Source organism: Balaenoptera borealis, assembly GCF_965194805.1.
Source record: "Balaenoptera borealis genome assembly, chromosome: 6".
In the NCBI taxonomy this organism is placed as follows: Eukaryota; Metazoa; Chordata; class Mammalia; order Artiodactyla; family Balaenopteridae; genus Balaenoptera; species Balaenoptera borealis.
This window is the reverse complement of record NC_138863.1, coordinates 8,467,627-8,482,799: the sequence shown is the minus strand read 5'-3', so window position 1 is coordinate 8,482,799 and position 15,173 is coordinate 8,467,627. Positions and strand designations below refer to the sequence as shown.

The 15,173-nt window shown below is 36.8% G+C and overlaps 1 protein-coding gene across 2 annotated transcripts in view; it reads left to right on the top strand.

Annotated features, from left to right (window-relative positions):
* PSMD1 (proteasome 26S subunit, non-ATPase 1) overlaps nucleotides 1-13,827 on the top strand; it is a 102,895-nt gene extending 89,068 nt beyond the window's left edge. For both annotated transcript variants that reach the window (XM_082396416.1, XM_082396417.1), the window contains 2 exons: nucleotides 11,499-11,654; nucleotides 13,620-13,827. In XM_082396416.1, the coding sequence (XP_082252542.1) occupies nucleotides 11,499-11,645 (147 nt within the window). In that variant the 3' untranslated portion in view covers nucleotides 11,646-11,654; nucleotides 13,620-13,827. The remainder of the gene's footprint in view (nucleotides 1-11,498; nucleotides 11,655-13,619) is intronic.
* Nucleotides 13,828-15,173: the final 1,346 nt, after the last annotated feature.

The following is a 15,173-nucleotide window of genomic DNA, read 5'->3' as shown; positions in this document are numbered from 1 at the left end:
TAATACAGTTAATACATAAGCACTTAGAGTGTTCTATTTTACAATTAGAAAAGGATCTTCATGCCATTTAATTTATTCTAGGGCAGAATGTTTCATGTTAGAAACAAATGCTGATCAGAAATTTGAGCCGTGATAATGTCTTTATTTTCTAGGTTCTTGTATCTCGAAAACTAGAGAACCATTAGTAGACATATTTAATACATTCAAATCCTGGACCTGTCTAAAATGTCATAGACAAGATTTCTAGATCCTTATAGAAAAGTAAACCCATTCTCATCAGCTTGAAGGTGGTCCCTGATGGTGGTGACAACTCTTATCCACAATTGTGAGTCAAGCTCTTACCTGACTAGATTATCAGCTAGAGGAGACAAGGGCAGAGGATGGAAGATATTTAGTGGAAGAGCTAGAATTGGGCAGAACTGAGTTTATATTCCAGATCTGCCGTTTCTTAGCTGTGTAACTGAGACAAGTCATTTGATTGCTTCGTGTTTCAGTTTCCTCATCTAATAATTGGGATGGTGATACTACCTACTGCCTAGGAATATTGTAAAGATTAAATAGGTTGTTATATGTGAAACACTTAAAACAACATGTGCAACATGGTAAATCCTCAGTCAGTGAATATTACTTGGTGGTGGTGACAAGTCATCAGCCATCTGTGGGCAGCAGGCAGTCAGGCCAGGAAAGACAGAATAGCTTGCAGGTCTTCTCCCATCTCCCATTAATTTTGCATTACCAGGACCTAATACTGCTTGGTCTGTAGTGTCGAATGAATGAATTAATAGAACCACCAATGGACACATTAAATGTAGTCACTATCTAATCTGCAACCCAGCTTGCTAAAGTCACATGTTTCCAGAGAATATATTCTAACAGAATCCTTTCAAAACTGCTCGTGCCAGAACAGGTACATTAGTACACAACAGTGAATACTTTAAGCACACAAAACACCTAGTGATTTTGACAATTATGAAGAACTAAAGAGAGCAAAGTATATGCTCAGTGTCATGAGGCCATCTGAGGAGACTGGTTTTCCTCAGCTGGAACTTAAATGATTGTTAAGCCTTTGCTCAAAATAAATCCAAGGAAGCTGTAACAGTTGTTCATTTACAAGCGAAAAGATTTCCTCTGTCTGTGCCTGGCTGACTGTTGAAGGTGTGCCCCAATCACACACATAGCCCCTCGGCAAAGACTCGGAGACTTATTGTTCCAGGTGTTTAAGGACATCCCTGGCTAGTCATTAGCTGTCCAATCAGGTAACTGACAGGAGACTTCAGTGGTCACATACAACAGAAAATACTTTATAGAAAAGTCACAAAACAGACAACAACAGCAAACCCTAGGGAGGGGTGAGAATTTGATTTCCAGAGTTGCCACATTATATTATTTAAATGTCCAGTTTTCAACAGAAAATTACAAGACATACAAAGCAATAAAACATGACTCATACACAGGAAAAAAGCAATTAATAAAACTGTCTCTGAGGAAGCCTAGATGTTGTACATAATAGGCAGACTAAATCAACTAAAATATGTTCAAAGAACTAAAGGAACTATGTCTAAAGAACTAAAGGAAAGTATAAGAATGTTGTCTTAACAAATCATGAATATCAGTAAAGAGATAGAAATTGTAAAAAATCAAGTAGACATTCTGGATTTGAAAAATACAATAACAAAAAAAGGGTGAAGAAAAAATGAACAGACCTGTTAAAAGCCAAGCATACCATCCATCATACACAGAAATGGGATAATGGGAGTCCCAAAAAGAGAGAGAAAAGTATAGAAGAATATTTGAAGAAATAATTACTGAAAACTTCCATAATTTTATGAATAACATTGATCTACATATCCAGGATGCTCAGTGAATCCAAGTAAGATAAAGAGATCCACACCTAGACACATCATAATCATACTGTTGAAAGACAAAGAAGGATTCTTTTCTTCTTTTTCTTCTTTTAACTGAGGTAACATTGGTTTATAACAAGTGTAAGTTTTGTGTATACAACATTATAATTCACCTTCTGTATACACAGCAGTATGCTCACCACCAAAACTCTAGTTTCCATCCATCACCATACAACTGACCCCCCTTTCTCCATTTCACCCTCCCGCACCCCCCCCCAGAAGTTACTGTATTCTCTATGGTTTTTTGCTTTGTTTTGTTTTTGCTTTGTTTCGTTTTGCTTGTTCATTAATTTTTTTGTTTTAGTCCACATATGAGTGAAATCGTGGTATTTGTCTTTCTCCATCTAACTTATTTCACTTAGCATAATACCCTCAAGGTCTATCCATGTTATTGCAGATGGCAAGATTTCATCCTTTTTTTATGGCTGAATAGTAAGTATTCCATTGTGTGTGTGTGTGTGTGTGTGTGTGTGTGTGTATCACATCTTTTTTATCCATTCTTCTATCGATGGGCACTTAGGTTGTGTCCATATCTTGGCTGTTATAAATAATGCTGCTATGAACATAGGGGTACATGTTAACACTACAAATTAGTGTTTTCATATTCCCAGAAGTGGAATAGCTGGATCATTCTTTGAGGAATCTGCATACTGTTTTCCACAATGGCTACATCCATTTACATTTCGACCAACAGTGTACCAGGGTTTCCTTTTCTCCACATCCTCTCCAATCTTTGTTATTTTTTGCCTTTTTGATAATAGCCATTCTAATGGGTATGAGGTGATATCTTGTGGTTTTGATTGATTTGCATTTACTTAATAATTAGCAATGTTGAACATCTTTTCATGTGCCTGTTGGCCACCTGTATCTTCTTTGGAAAAATATCTATTCAACTCCTTTGCCTTTTTTTAAATTTAGTCATTTGTTTTTTTGTTGGTCAGTTGTAAAAGTTCTTTATATATTTTGGATATGAACCTCTTGTATGATGGATATATGATTTGCAAATATCTTCTCCCATTTGGTAGGTTTTCTTTTCATTGATGGTTTCCTTTGCTGTGGAGAAACTTTTGGTTTAAAGTAGTCCCATTTGTTTATTTTCGCTTTTGTTTCCCTTGTCTGAGGAAACATATCCAGACAGATATTGCTAAAACCAATGTCAGAAAGCATACTGCCTGTGTTTTCTTCTAGGAGTCTTACGGTTTCAGGTCTTACATTCAAGTCTTTAATACATTTTGAGTTAATTTTTGTGTATGCTGTAAGAGAGTGGTCTGGTTTCATTCTTTTGCATTTGGCTGTCCAGTTTTCACAACACGGTTTATTGAAGAGACTTTCCTTTCTCTACTGTATGCTCTTGGCTTCTTTGTCATAAATTAGTTGTCTGTATATGTAGGTTTATTTCTGAATGTTCAGTTCTGTTCCATTGATCTGTGTGTCTGTTGTGTCTATTTTTCTGCCGATACCATGCTGCTTTGATTACTACAGCTTTGTAGTATAATTTGAAATCAGGGAGTGTGACACCTCCAGCTTGGTTCTTTTTTCTCAGGATTTCTTTGGCTATTCCAGGTCTTCTGTATTTACATTTTAAAATTTAGGATTTTTTTTGTTCTATTTCCGTAAAAACAAATGTCATTGGTATTGTGATAGGGATTGCATTGAATCTATAGATTGCTTTAGGTATATGGACATTTTAATATTGTTAATTTTTCTAATTTATGAGCATGAAATGTCTTTCCATTTCTTTGTATTTTCAGTTTCGTTCAACAGTGTCTTATTCAGTTATCAGTATATAGGTCTTTCTCCTCCTTGATTAAACTTACTCCTAGATATTTTATTCTTTTTGTTGCAATTGTAAACGGGGTTGTTTTCTTAGTTTCTCTTTCTGCTAGTTTGTTGTTATTGTATAGAAATGCAACAGATTTGACAGAGAATCTTGAGAGCAGCAAGAGAAACACAACTCCTCATCATGTAACCAGAGCCACAATAAGATCAACAGCTGATTTGTCATTAGAAACTATGGAGGCCAGAAAGCAGAAGGTTGATATAGTCAAAGTGCTCAAAGAAAAGTCTCAACCAAGAATGCCGTATCCAACAAAACTATCCTTCAGAAATGAAGGCAAAATTAAGACATTCACAGATGAAAACTAAGAGAATTTGTTGCTAGCCAGCCTGCCATACAAGAAGTACTAAAGTGAACCCTTCAGGATGAAGTGAAAGGACACAGTAACTTGAATCCACATGAAAAAATACAGAGCACTGGTAAACATAATTATATAGGTAAATATAAACAATAGTATAAGTGTATTTTTGTTTGTAACTCTTTTTTTCCTCTTTTTTTTCTCCATTAATTTTTTTAATTGAGGTATAGTTGATTTACAATATTATGTAAGTTTCAGGTTACAACATAGTGATTCACAATTTTTCAAGGTTATACTCCATTTCTAGTTATTATAAAATATTGGCTATATTCTCTGTGCTGTACAATATATCCTTGTAGTTTATTTTATACATAGTAGTTTGTACCTCTTAATCCCCTGCCCCCATCTGGTCCCTCCCCCTTCCCTCTCCCCACTGTAACCACTAGTTTGTTCTCCATATCTGTGTCTCTTTCTTTTTTGTTATATTCACTAGTTTGTTTTATATTTTAGGTTCCACATATAAGTGATATCATACAGTATTTGTCTTTGACTTATTTCACTGAGCATAATACCCTCCAAGTCCATCCATGTTGTTGCAAATGGCACAATTTCATTCTTTTTTATGGCTGAGTAGTATTCCATTTATTCTTTTTTATTCATTCACCTGTTTATGGACACTTACATTGCTTCCATATCTTGGCTATTGTAAACAATGTTGCTATGAATATTGCAGTGCATATATCTTTTCAAATTAATGTTCATTTTCTTCAGACACATACCCAGGAGTAGAATTGCTAGATCATCTGGTAGTTCTAGTTTTAGTTTTTTTGAGGAACCTCCATACTGTTGTCCATAGTGGCTGAACCAGTTTACATTCCCACCAACAGTGCACAGGGGTTCCCTTTTCTCCACATCCTTGCCAACATTTGTTATTTGTGGTCTTCAGTAATTCTTAAGATTATGAAGGGATCCAGAAAAATTCTTTATCAGATGAGTTGGAGTTCAGAAAATGTGGTCACAGAACTCTAGACCAGAGGGACCCCACCCTGTGGCCGGAGTCTGCTCTCACCCTGTCCCCAGGGTGGCCAGCTCACCACCCCCTCCCTGGTCTTTTTTCCTCTTATCTGATTTAAAAGACAACTGTACAGTGCAATCATAAATTGGTGTTAATGTGTACACACTGTATAAAAATGTAAGTTGCATTAAAGTATGTCTTAGTCTGTTCTGGCTGCTATAGCAAATTGCCACCTACTGTTTAAGACTGGGTGGCTTAAACATCAAATCTTTCTTTCTCACAGTTCTGAGACTAGAAGTCCAAGAACAGGGTGCCAGCATGAGCAAGTTCTTGGTAAAGGCCATCATCCCAGCTTATAGACAGCCCTCTTCTCATTGTATCCTCACATAGCAGAGAAAGAGAAAGCAAACTCTCTTCATGTTTCTTCTTATAAGGGCATGAATTTCATTCCTGAGGGCTTTGCCTTCATGACCTAATTGCATCCTAAAGACCCACCTTCTCATACCATTACACTTTGTGGGGGTGGGGTAGGATTTCAACATATGAATTGGGGGAGGGGACACAACATATAGGTATGTTTGGCATGTACGTGAGCCATACAGAACCATGTCTGGCACACAGTATGTGTATACTAAAGTTGGATATTGTTATGATTATTCTTATTATATATGGCAAATAAATTTCTATCTGTTTAATCAAAAAAAAAGGGGGAAGACTCAAATTACTAAAATCAGGAAACAAAGAGGGGGCATTACTACCAGCCTTACACATTACTACCAACCTTACAGAAATAAAAGGATTATGAGAATATACTGTGAATAACTATATATGTCAACAAATTAGGTAATTTAGATGAAATTGACAAAGTCCTAGAAAGACACAAACTACTACAGCTGACTCAAGAAGAAATAGTAAATCTGAATAGACATATAACAAGTAAAGAGATTGAATTAATAATCAGAAAGCTATAAAGAAAAGCCCATGGCCAGATGGCTTCACTGGTTAATTCCATCAAATGTTTAAAGAAAAAATAGCACCAATCCTTTACAAACTGCTCTAAAAAAATACAAGAGGAGGAAACACTGCCAAACTTATTCTGTGCGGCCAGTATTACTCTGTAGTAAAACCAGGCAAAGACATTACAAGGAAAAAAACTACAGAGCCAATAATTAATGTTCACAAATTGGAAGATTTAGTATTACTCAAGATGGCAGTACTCCCCAATTTGATCTATAGATTCAACACAGTCCTTATCAAAATCCCAGCTGACTTTTTTTGCAGGAATATACAAACTGATCCTAAAATTCATATGGAAATACAGGGGACCCAGAATAGCCAAAACAATCTTGAGAAAGAAGAGCAAAGTTGGAAGAATCACACTTCCCAATTTCAAAACTTACTACAAAGCTACAGTAATTAAAACTGGTATTGGCATAAGGATAGACATCCAGATAAATGAATTTAAATTGAGAGTCCAAAAATTTATGGTCAATTTGACTTTTTTTTTAAATTGAAGTATAGTTGATTTACAATGTTGTGTTAGTTTCAGGTATATAGCAAAGTGATTCAGTTATACATTTATGTATATATCTACTCTTTTTCAGATTCTTTTCCATTATAGGTTATTATAAGGTATTGGATATAGTTCCCTGTGCTATACAGTAGGTCCTTGTTGTTTATCTCTTTTTATATATAGTAGTGTGTATCTGTTAATCCCAAACTCCTAATTTATCCCTCCCCCCCCCACCCTTTCCCCTTTGGTAACCATAAGTTTGCTTTCTACAGTATTATCTGTGAGTCTACTTCTGTTTTGTAAATAAATCTGTACCATTTTTTTAGATTCCACAGATAAGTGATATGATATTATATTTGTCTTTGTCTATCTGACTTTCTTCACTGAGTATACGATAATCTCTTGGTCCATCCATGTTGCTACAAATGGCATCATTTCATTCTTTTTTATGGCTGAGTAATATTCCAGGATGTGTGTGTGTGTGTGTGTGTGTGTGTGTGTGTGTACACATATATATACCACATCTTTATCCATTCATCTGTCAATGGGCATTTAGGTTGCTTCCATGTCTTGGCTATTGTAAATAGTGCTGCTATGTGCATTGGGGTGCATATATCTTTCTGAATTTTTGTCTTTTCCAGATACATGCCCAGGAGTGGGATTACTGGATTATATAGTAACTCTGTTTTTAGTTTTTTAAGGAACCTCCATAGTGTTCTCCATAGTGGCTGCACCAATTTATATTCCCACCAACAGTGTAGGAGGGTTCCCTTTTCTCCACACTCTCTCCAGCATGTATTGTAGTTTTTTTGATGATGGCCATTCTCATCTGTGTGAGGTGATAGCTCACTGTAGTTTTGATTTACATTTCTCTAATAATTAGTGATGCTGAGCATCTTTTCATGTGCCTGTTGGCCATCTGTATGTCTTCTTTGGAGAAATGTCTATTTAGGTCCTCTGCCCATTTTTTGAGTGGATTGTTTGTTTTTTTGATACTGCGCTGTATAAGCTGTTTATATATTTTAGAAATTAATCCCTTGTCAGTCGCATCGTTTGCAAATATTTTCTCCTATTTTGTATGCTGTCTTTTTGTTTTATAGTTTCCTTTGCTGTGCAAAAGCCTTTAAGTTTAATTAGGTCCCATTTGTGTATTTTTGCTTTTGTTTCCATTACTCTAGGAGATGGATCTAAAAAAAAATTTGCTGTGATTTCTGTCAAAGAGTGTTCTGCCTGTGTTTTTCTCTAGAAGTTTTATAGTATCCAGTCTTACATTTAGGTCTTTAATCCATTTTATGGTCGATTGATTTTCTTCATTGGGGAAAGAATAATATTTTCAAGACATGGTGCTTAAGACAACTGGCTATCCATATGCAAAAGAATTAAATTGGATCCCTACCTTACAGCATATATAAAAATTAATTGAAAATGGATCAGAGACTTCAATGTAAGAGCTAACACTATATAAACCCTATCTGTAAATCTTTATGATCTTGGATTAGGCAGTGTTTTCTCATATGTGACATCTAAAGCAGAAGCAACCCCAAAAAAAGATAAATTGGACTTAATCAAGTTAAAAACTTTTGTGTTACAAAAGACACTATCAAGAAAGTGGGAAAAAACCCCAGAGAATAGAAAATATTTTCAAATCACATACCTGATGAGAGACTTATACCCAAATACATTTTTTAAAACTCAATGATTAAAAAAAAAAATGTATTTTTTAAATGGGCAAAGTATTTGAATAGACATTTCTCCAAAGAAGATTTACAAATGGCCAAAAGCACATGAAAAGATGCTCAACATCACTCATCATTAGGGAAATGGAAACCAGAACCACAAGGAGATAGTTCATAATACCCTAGGATGGCTATAATCAAAAAGACAATAGGTTTGTAGGTTAAAGTTAGCAAGGATATGGAGAAATTGGAACCCTCATAAAGTATGGGTAGGAATGTAAAGTGTTGCAGCCTCTATGGAAACCAGTTTGGCAGTTCCTCGAAAAGTTAAATGTAGACTTATCACATGACCCAGCAATTCCACTCCTTAGTATATGCCCAAGAGAATGAAAACTATGTCCACACAAACACTTGTACACTAATGTTTATATCAGCTTTATACATAATAGCCAAAAGGTAGAAACAATGCAAATGTCCATCAAGTGGTGGATGGTTAAACAAAATATGATATGCACAATGCAGTATTATTCAGCCAAAAGAAATGACATACTGATATATACTCCACCATGTTTGAAACTTAAAAACCTTATCCTAAGTGAAAAAAGCCAGATGCAGAAGGCCACATAATGTATGGTTCTGTTTATTTGAGATGTCCACAATAGACAAATCCATAGAGACAGAAGTTGCTTTAGCGGTTGTAGGAGCTGGGAGTGGGGGATGCAAAATGACGGCTAGCAGGTGCAGTTTCTTTTACGTTGATGAATGTGTTCTTGAATTAGATAGTGGAGGTGGCTGTACAACTTTGTGAGTATCCTAAAAAAAAATCACTGAATTGTATACTTTAAAAGAGTTCATTTATGTTATGTGAATTATATCTCAATTTTTAAAAAAAGAAAGAAAAGACTGCCTCTGTGTGTGTGCAGTGAAGAAAGGGGTGCCCCCTGACTCATTCCCTCCAGAACCCTCAATGGCAGGGTCATCAGATCCTTCCTCAGACATTGCATTTGAAAGAGGCAACTTTAGGGTTGTTTTGTTTGTTTGTTTTTTAATATTTATTTATTTCATTTTTTATTTTTTGGCTACATCGGGTCTTAGTTGTGGCACACGGGATCTTCTTTGTGGCATGCGGGCTCTTTCGTTGTGGCGTGCGGGCTGTTCTCTAGTTGTGGTGCACGGGCTCCAGAGCACGCAGGCTCTTTGTTGTGGTGCGTGGGCTTTTCTCTAGTTGCGGCGTGTGGGCTCTGTAGTTGTAGCATGTGGGCTCCAGAGTGCATGGGCTCTGTAGTTTGTGGGACGTGGGCTCAGTTGGTGCGGTGCGTGGGCTTAGTTGCCCCACAGCACGTAGGATCTTAGTTCCCCGACCAGGGATCAAACCCGCGTCCCCTGTGTTGGAAGGCAGATTCTTAACCACTGGACCACCAGGGAAGTTCCAGCAGCTTTAGTTTTGAAAATGGGTGGCATTCCTACTCTGTTTCCTGTCCATCTTAAAAGAAGTCTTATAGAGAGTGTGGAACATTTGGCAGCCGGAAGTGTCCCATTGCCTCTGTCTTCCATTGTCACTAGCCTTCTCAGAAAACAGAATGTCATATATCTTATTCTCTGCTTAGAGAGTGTGAACTTTCTCTCTAACATATAAGACATTAATAAATCTAAACCATGTAGCTATAAAAAGCTCTTCCCATATGTTGATTATATTGCAGGATTTGGGCTGGAGCATTCCAGTTAAGCATGAAATAGTACCACTATGATCTGGAGCCATATATTTCCAAAATGCAGGAAGTCCTTTAGTGAACATGGGTATTTTCTGTTGAGTAAAAGATTGATCTCCATTTGGTCCTTTAGAAGATTCAAATAAACTTTTAGACCATGGAGTATTAGGATAGTGGCCATGTTACTCTGTTCTTGGATGAATATTGGTTATATTAAAGGGAGGGTCCATTCATAAAATGGCTTTTCTTCAAGGAAAGCAAGCTTTTTAAGTGAAAGGGTTATAGATTAATGTGTTTGAATATGTATGTATTGAGAGAAGGGAAATAGTTTAGAAATTCATGAAGGCACACCAGTTTTATGGCGTGGCAGAGCAGAGTTCTGATGAGTAAAAATTAGATTAGGTTGAACTGCAGAGATGCTTATACATATATGAATCATTTGCCTAACGTGCTTGGGCTTCTTTTCCTTCCCAGTAATGTGCTTTGGTAGAAATATGTTTTTTCCAGATGTTCCCTCCACTGTTGACTGATTTAATTACAGAGAGCAGCTTTCCATTTCCTTTGACACAGGCAAGCAAATAGAATAAGATTAGCACACCAGAGATGGGCAGACAGTTTGATTTTTTAATTTACCTTTCACTAATATGTTTGGGAGAGGGCTTAATAGAATTGCTTCTACACTCTACTTCCCTTTTGTTTCCAGTCTAGTTTTTCACTGTCTCACATCACAAGGATTTGTAGATTATAGTGAAAAACACTCAGATATTTGTGATACTCATATTGCTCTATCATTCTGAAATTGCTGGAGAAAAATTGGCTTTTCATTTCTAGATTGTCTCTTGTGTCCAATATGATGGTTTTCTCACAAATGATAAAGTATCTGTTAGACTCGTGTGCGTCTCAAACTTTAACATGCATATAAATCACCTGAGGATCTTGTTAAAATACAAATTCAGAGATCTAAAGCGGGGCCAAGTTTTCTGCATTTCTAACAAGCTCCGAGGTAATGAGAATGCTACTGGTCCAGGACCACACACTGAGTAGCAAGGTGTTAGAATACCGTCTTTGGATAGTAAACATTCTCCCTGCAGTCCAACTGAGGCTAGTACAGTACTGAGAAATACTTCTTAAATTGGGATGCATCATCCAAACAGCAACACCACATGTTCTACCATCCAGAGCCACTGGGTTAAATTTGTAGGTACTCCTATAGATTACAGTTATCTTTATCCTTTCTTATGCACATTGGCAATGATGTCCTCATTCAGTCCTCAGACTAACCTGAAGGAGTAGATCAGGAAGATTTTATTAGCCCCTTCTTACGTTTGAACAGTTTAGTTAAGTCACTAGTGTAGCATCACACAAGCACAAATGCGCAGGTTTCCTGACTCTCATCTAGGAAAGTGTAGTTCCATCCCAGTTCTTTATTTCCAAACCATTCTAGTAGCCTTGAGGTACCATTTAACAAATATGCACTCAAGATTCTGGAGCATTCTGGAAATATGAGTGGAGCTTGTGCTTCTTCATTCCTTGCTCTGTTTAATAGCTGTCCATTGGAGGCATCATCATTCTGAAGGATACCAGTGAAGACATTGAAGAGCTGGTGGAACCTGTGGCAGCCCATGGCCCGAAAATTGAGGAGGAGGAGCAAGAGCCAGAACCCCCAGAACCATTTGAGTATATCGATGACTAAGGACCAGAGGTGTGTGTGGAACAAAATTGTATATCAAGGGAAATCTCTTAGTCGGTTCTTCACAAATGTTTTATACAGAGACTTGGTCTCACTTTTTCCCTTTTGTACTTAATCCCTGTTTACCTAAACGGTATTAAAATTTACCCTTCTTTGACCTCTTCGTGAATATGGAAAATACCAATTCTTTTTTCCTTCTTTGACTCTCTACCCTCTAGTGTTCTGCCAGTGCTATTCAGAGTGGCTGGACTGCAAACTGATTTCATAGGTCCATGACGAAGTAGGGAGCTTGCTCCAGAATGTAACTCAATGCCTCTCTCATCAAAAAAGCCTTGTTACCCACTAACCCCAAAAAAGTCAGCTGAACTGACAGTCAGCTCAGTGATGGAGGTGACTTCCATTTTGATGTAAGCTCCTTGTTGTGGATCAGTTATAGTTTGTGGGCGGGCACTGGTCGGTAAATCACACTTTGAGTAGCACAGGTCTAAATTCCTCACTGATTCTTCTCTCTCTCCCTTTCCTTTGGCAATACTTTTGGCACTAAAAGCCTTACCATTCATTTATTCGGGAAGCTATTGAACATCTAATATGTATAAGACATAGTGCTTATAGGTACTTTGGGGTCAGTTAGACTGTAACACAAAGTTTTGTCCAGTTGAAAAAGATTATTATTATGCCAGTGTCCTAACAATGTTGAAGGGGGTTTTTAGATGCAAAAGATTGCAATTTCACGAAATTGTCATTTTGTTTCCTCCAATTTTTTTTTGAATGGTCATCACGTGTCTGAAGATGCATATAAACTGTATAATCAAGGTTCTCTAATTCCACCCTACTACAATTACGTTGTCAAACAAATATGAATTTATTCTACTCGTTAAAGAAAGTAAGATCAGTATCATTTATTACATTAGGACAAAAGAAAAATACATTTGAAATGTCAAGTTGCAAATCTAGCGCTGTGAGTGTTACACACTAAGTAGCAATTGATGAAAGCTTTTATAGAAATCTCAGATAAATGTTAAGGCAGAAACCCTGCTATTAGCAGAAAAAATATATTCAAGCCTCCAAGAGACAGTTTGGAGATTTATAACTTCCCTTCCTGCTTTTGAAAATTGTCTTCCAGCTCTTGATGGTTTCCTAAGCTTTACCCAACCAGCACATGACAATATTAATACCCTGAGCTCTCAGTCTGTGTGCAGAACTGAACTCACATTAGCCTTCTTCAGCCTTTCACAATACCTTACTGAAAACCCCCTGATTAAGTCTTTCAAGACAGTTAACTACAAAATGGCTTAGAAGTTTTCAGTTGGAAATTGGATTCTTGTTAGTTTTTTTTTTTGTATTTATTTATTTATCTATTTACTTTTGTATTTATTTATTTAGTCTGCGCCAGGTCTTAGTTGCGGCACACGGGATTTTAGTTGCGGCATGCAGGATCTTTTAGTTGCAGCATGCAGACTTCTTAGTTGCAGCGTGCGGACTCTTAGTTGCAGTATGCATGCAGGATCTAGTCCCCGACCAGGGATCGAACCCTGGCCCCTTGCATTGGGAGCGTGGAGTCTTACCCACTGGACCACCAGGGAAGTTCCCCTTGTTAGTTTTTAAAAGGGTAAAATATCCAGTCAAATGAGAATTTGAAAACTATAGTCTGTCTTAGCACAAACTGTCATATTAGGACTGCATCAGCAGGGTTAGGGGCTAGTTTGCTTTTTTGTTTGTTGTTTTGGTTTTTTATTTTGGTTGGTTTTTTGTTTGTTTGTTTTTTTGCCACACTGTGCAACATATGGGATTCTAGTTCTCCAACCAGGGATCGAACCCATTACCCCTGCAGTGGAAGTGTGGAGTCTTAACCACTGGACCACCAGGGAAGTCTATAGGCTAGTTTTAGACTTCAACATCTAGTAGTTTGTTTTGGGTTCTTTTAATGTTTTTAAAATAAAGAATAACCCTAGCTTCTCCCTCTCCCCCCTTCCCCAGGATCTTATTGCTCACCTGAAGAAGACTGTCCAGGCTCATATTGGAAACGCCTGTGAGGAAGTTCATGCTGAGACCTGCTATTCACTGCATGTATCATTGCCTCTGTGCTGACCTTGTGTCCAAGTCTTTGGTTGAAGAGATGGTATATGACTATTTAGTGTTCTCTTTCACACAACTTGGTTTTCAAATAAATATATTAAGATCTTCAGACGGACAAGGACTTCTTGTTTGTTTTTCAGCCTGGATTTTAAATAAATGGATCTAGTACTCTTTCCTCCCACCATGAAACGCCTAAACCCACAGAGCTAAATCTTTGATTGCTGGGATGAGTATGCATGACTTTAATATTGGTGAAAGAGTTAAACTATTTTATAGATTATTTGAAAAATAATGGAAAAAATAAGAGAGAAGAACAACCACCCTTGTTTATACTCCAAGAATTCTCTGCATTTTTATTAATGGGATTGAGGGTGTAGGGTGGCATCACTTATTGAGGAAGTCCCTTTAATGATCCAAGGGAAATGTAGTCTGTTTAGGCAGCTCAGAAGCTTTTTTTTTTTTATATATATAAGCTTTGCTTATTGTTTCCTGCTTTTGATCCTGCTAAGGACAATAGATATAAATTATTTCAATTTATTTAGCCACAAGATCTAATAATGTACCCTTTTTTTCTCCTTTTCTGACTTTTTTTTTTCATAGTTTTTTTTATTGAGGTATAATTTAAAGGTAATAAAAAATGCAGACATTTGGTTATGTAGGGTCTTTTGTGCCTTGGCCTTCAACTATTAAAGTAAAAGTAGGTAGTTTCCAACATTTATACACGAATAGTTCTTTATTCCAACCTTGATTCTTTCACTTCTTAATTTAAGATATAGCCTTCTGAGTCTGAAAAAAAACACACCTATTTTTAGAGGAAACAAACTCCTGGGTAGATCAGCTCTATCCATTCATCTACCACAGCTGTGTTGTTAGGTCCAGGTCTAAAGGTTACTGATCCCAAAGGATGGCTCCACTCATTGGTTAATTTCATTGTATCCCCTCCTTTTGTAAATTCCTTGTTTCCTCAGTATCAGATGATTCTCTAAAAGAGATTATCTCATTTCCTAACCTCTCATTAGCTATGTCCTTCCTGTTCAACCTCTTAACACTGCTTGCATTGCAGACACAGTTATCTCTAACATTTCCCTTAATATATGAAATGTTTAAAAAACAGAAGTCTGTCAATGATGTCACTGTCCAAAATTGAGTAGTCTGGGAGAAGTGGTGCATTCATGGGTCTCTGGCCAAAGTTAATGAATTCTTTCTAAAATAGTGGATTGAACTTCCGGGAGCAGTCAGTACTAGTTCCTGGTAAGAAGTGCAATTTAGAATTTGTATCTTGGTCTTAAATCTTAAGGTTATAGCTTTTAAAAATGCAAGCTATTAAAGTAAAATGGCCGCTTGGGTCAGATTATGATGAGATTGTATCTCTTTTCCTGATTTTTTTTTTCCTAGAAGATTTCCTAAGGTATGCATAGCACCGAGATAACTAAGGTGCAAAGAAATCTAAAGTGA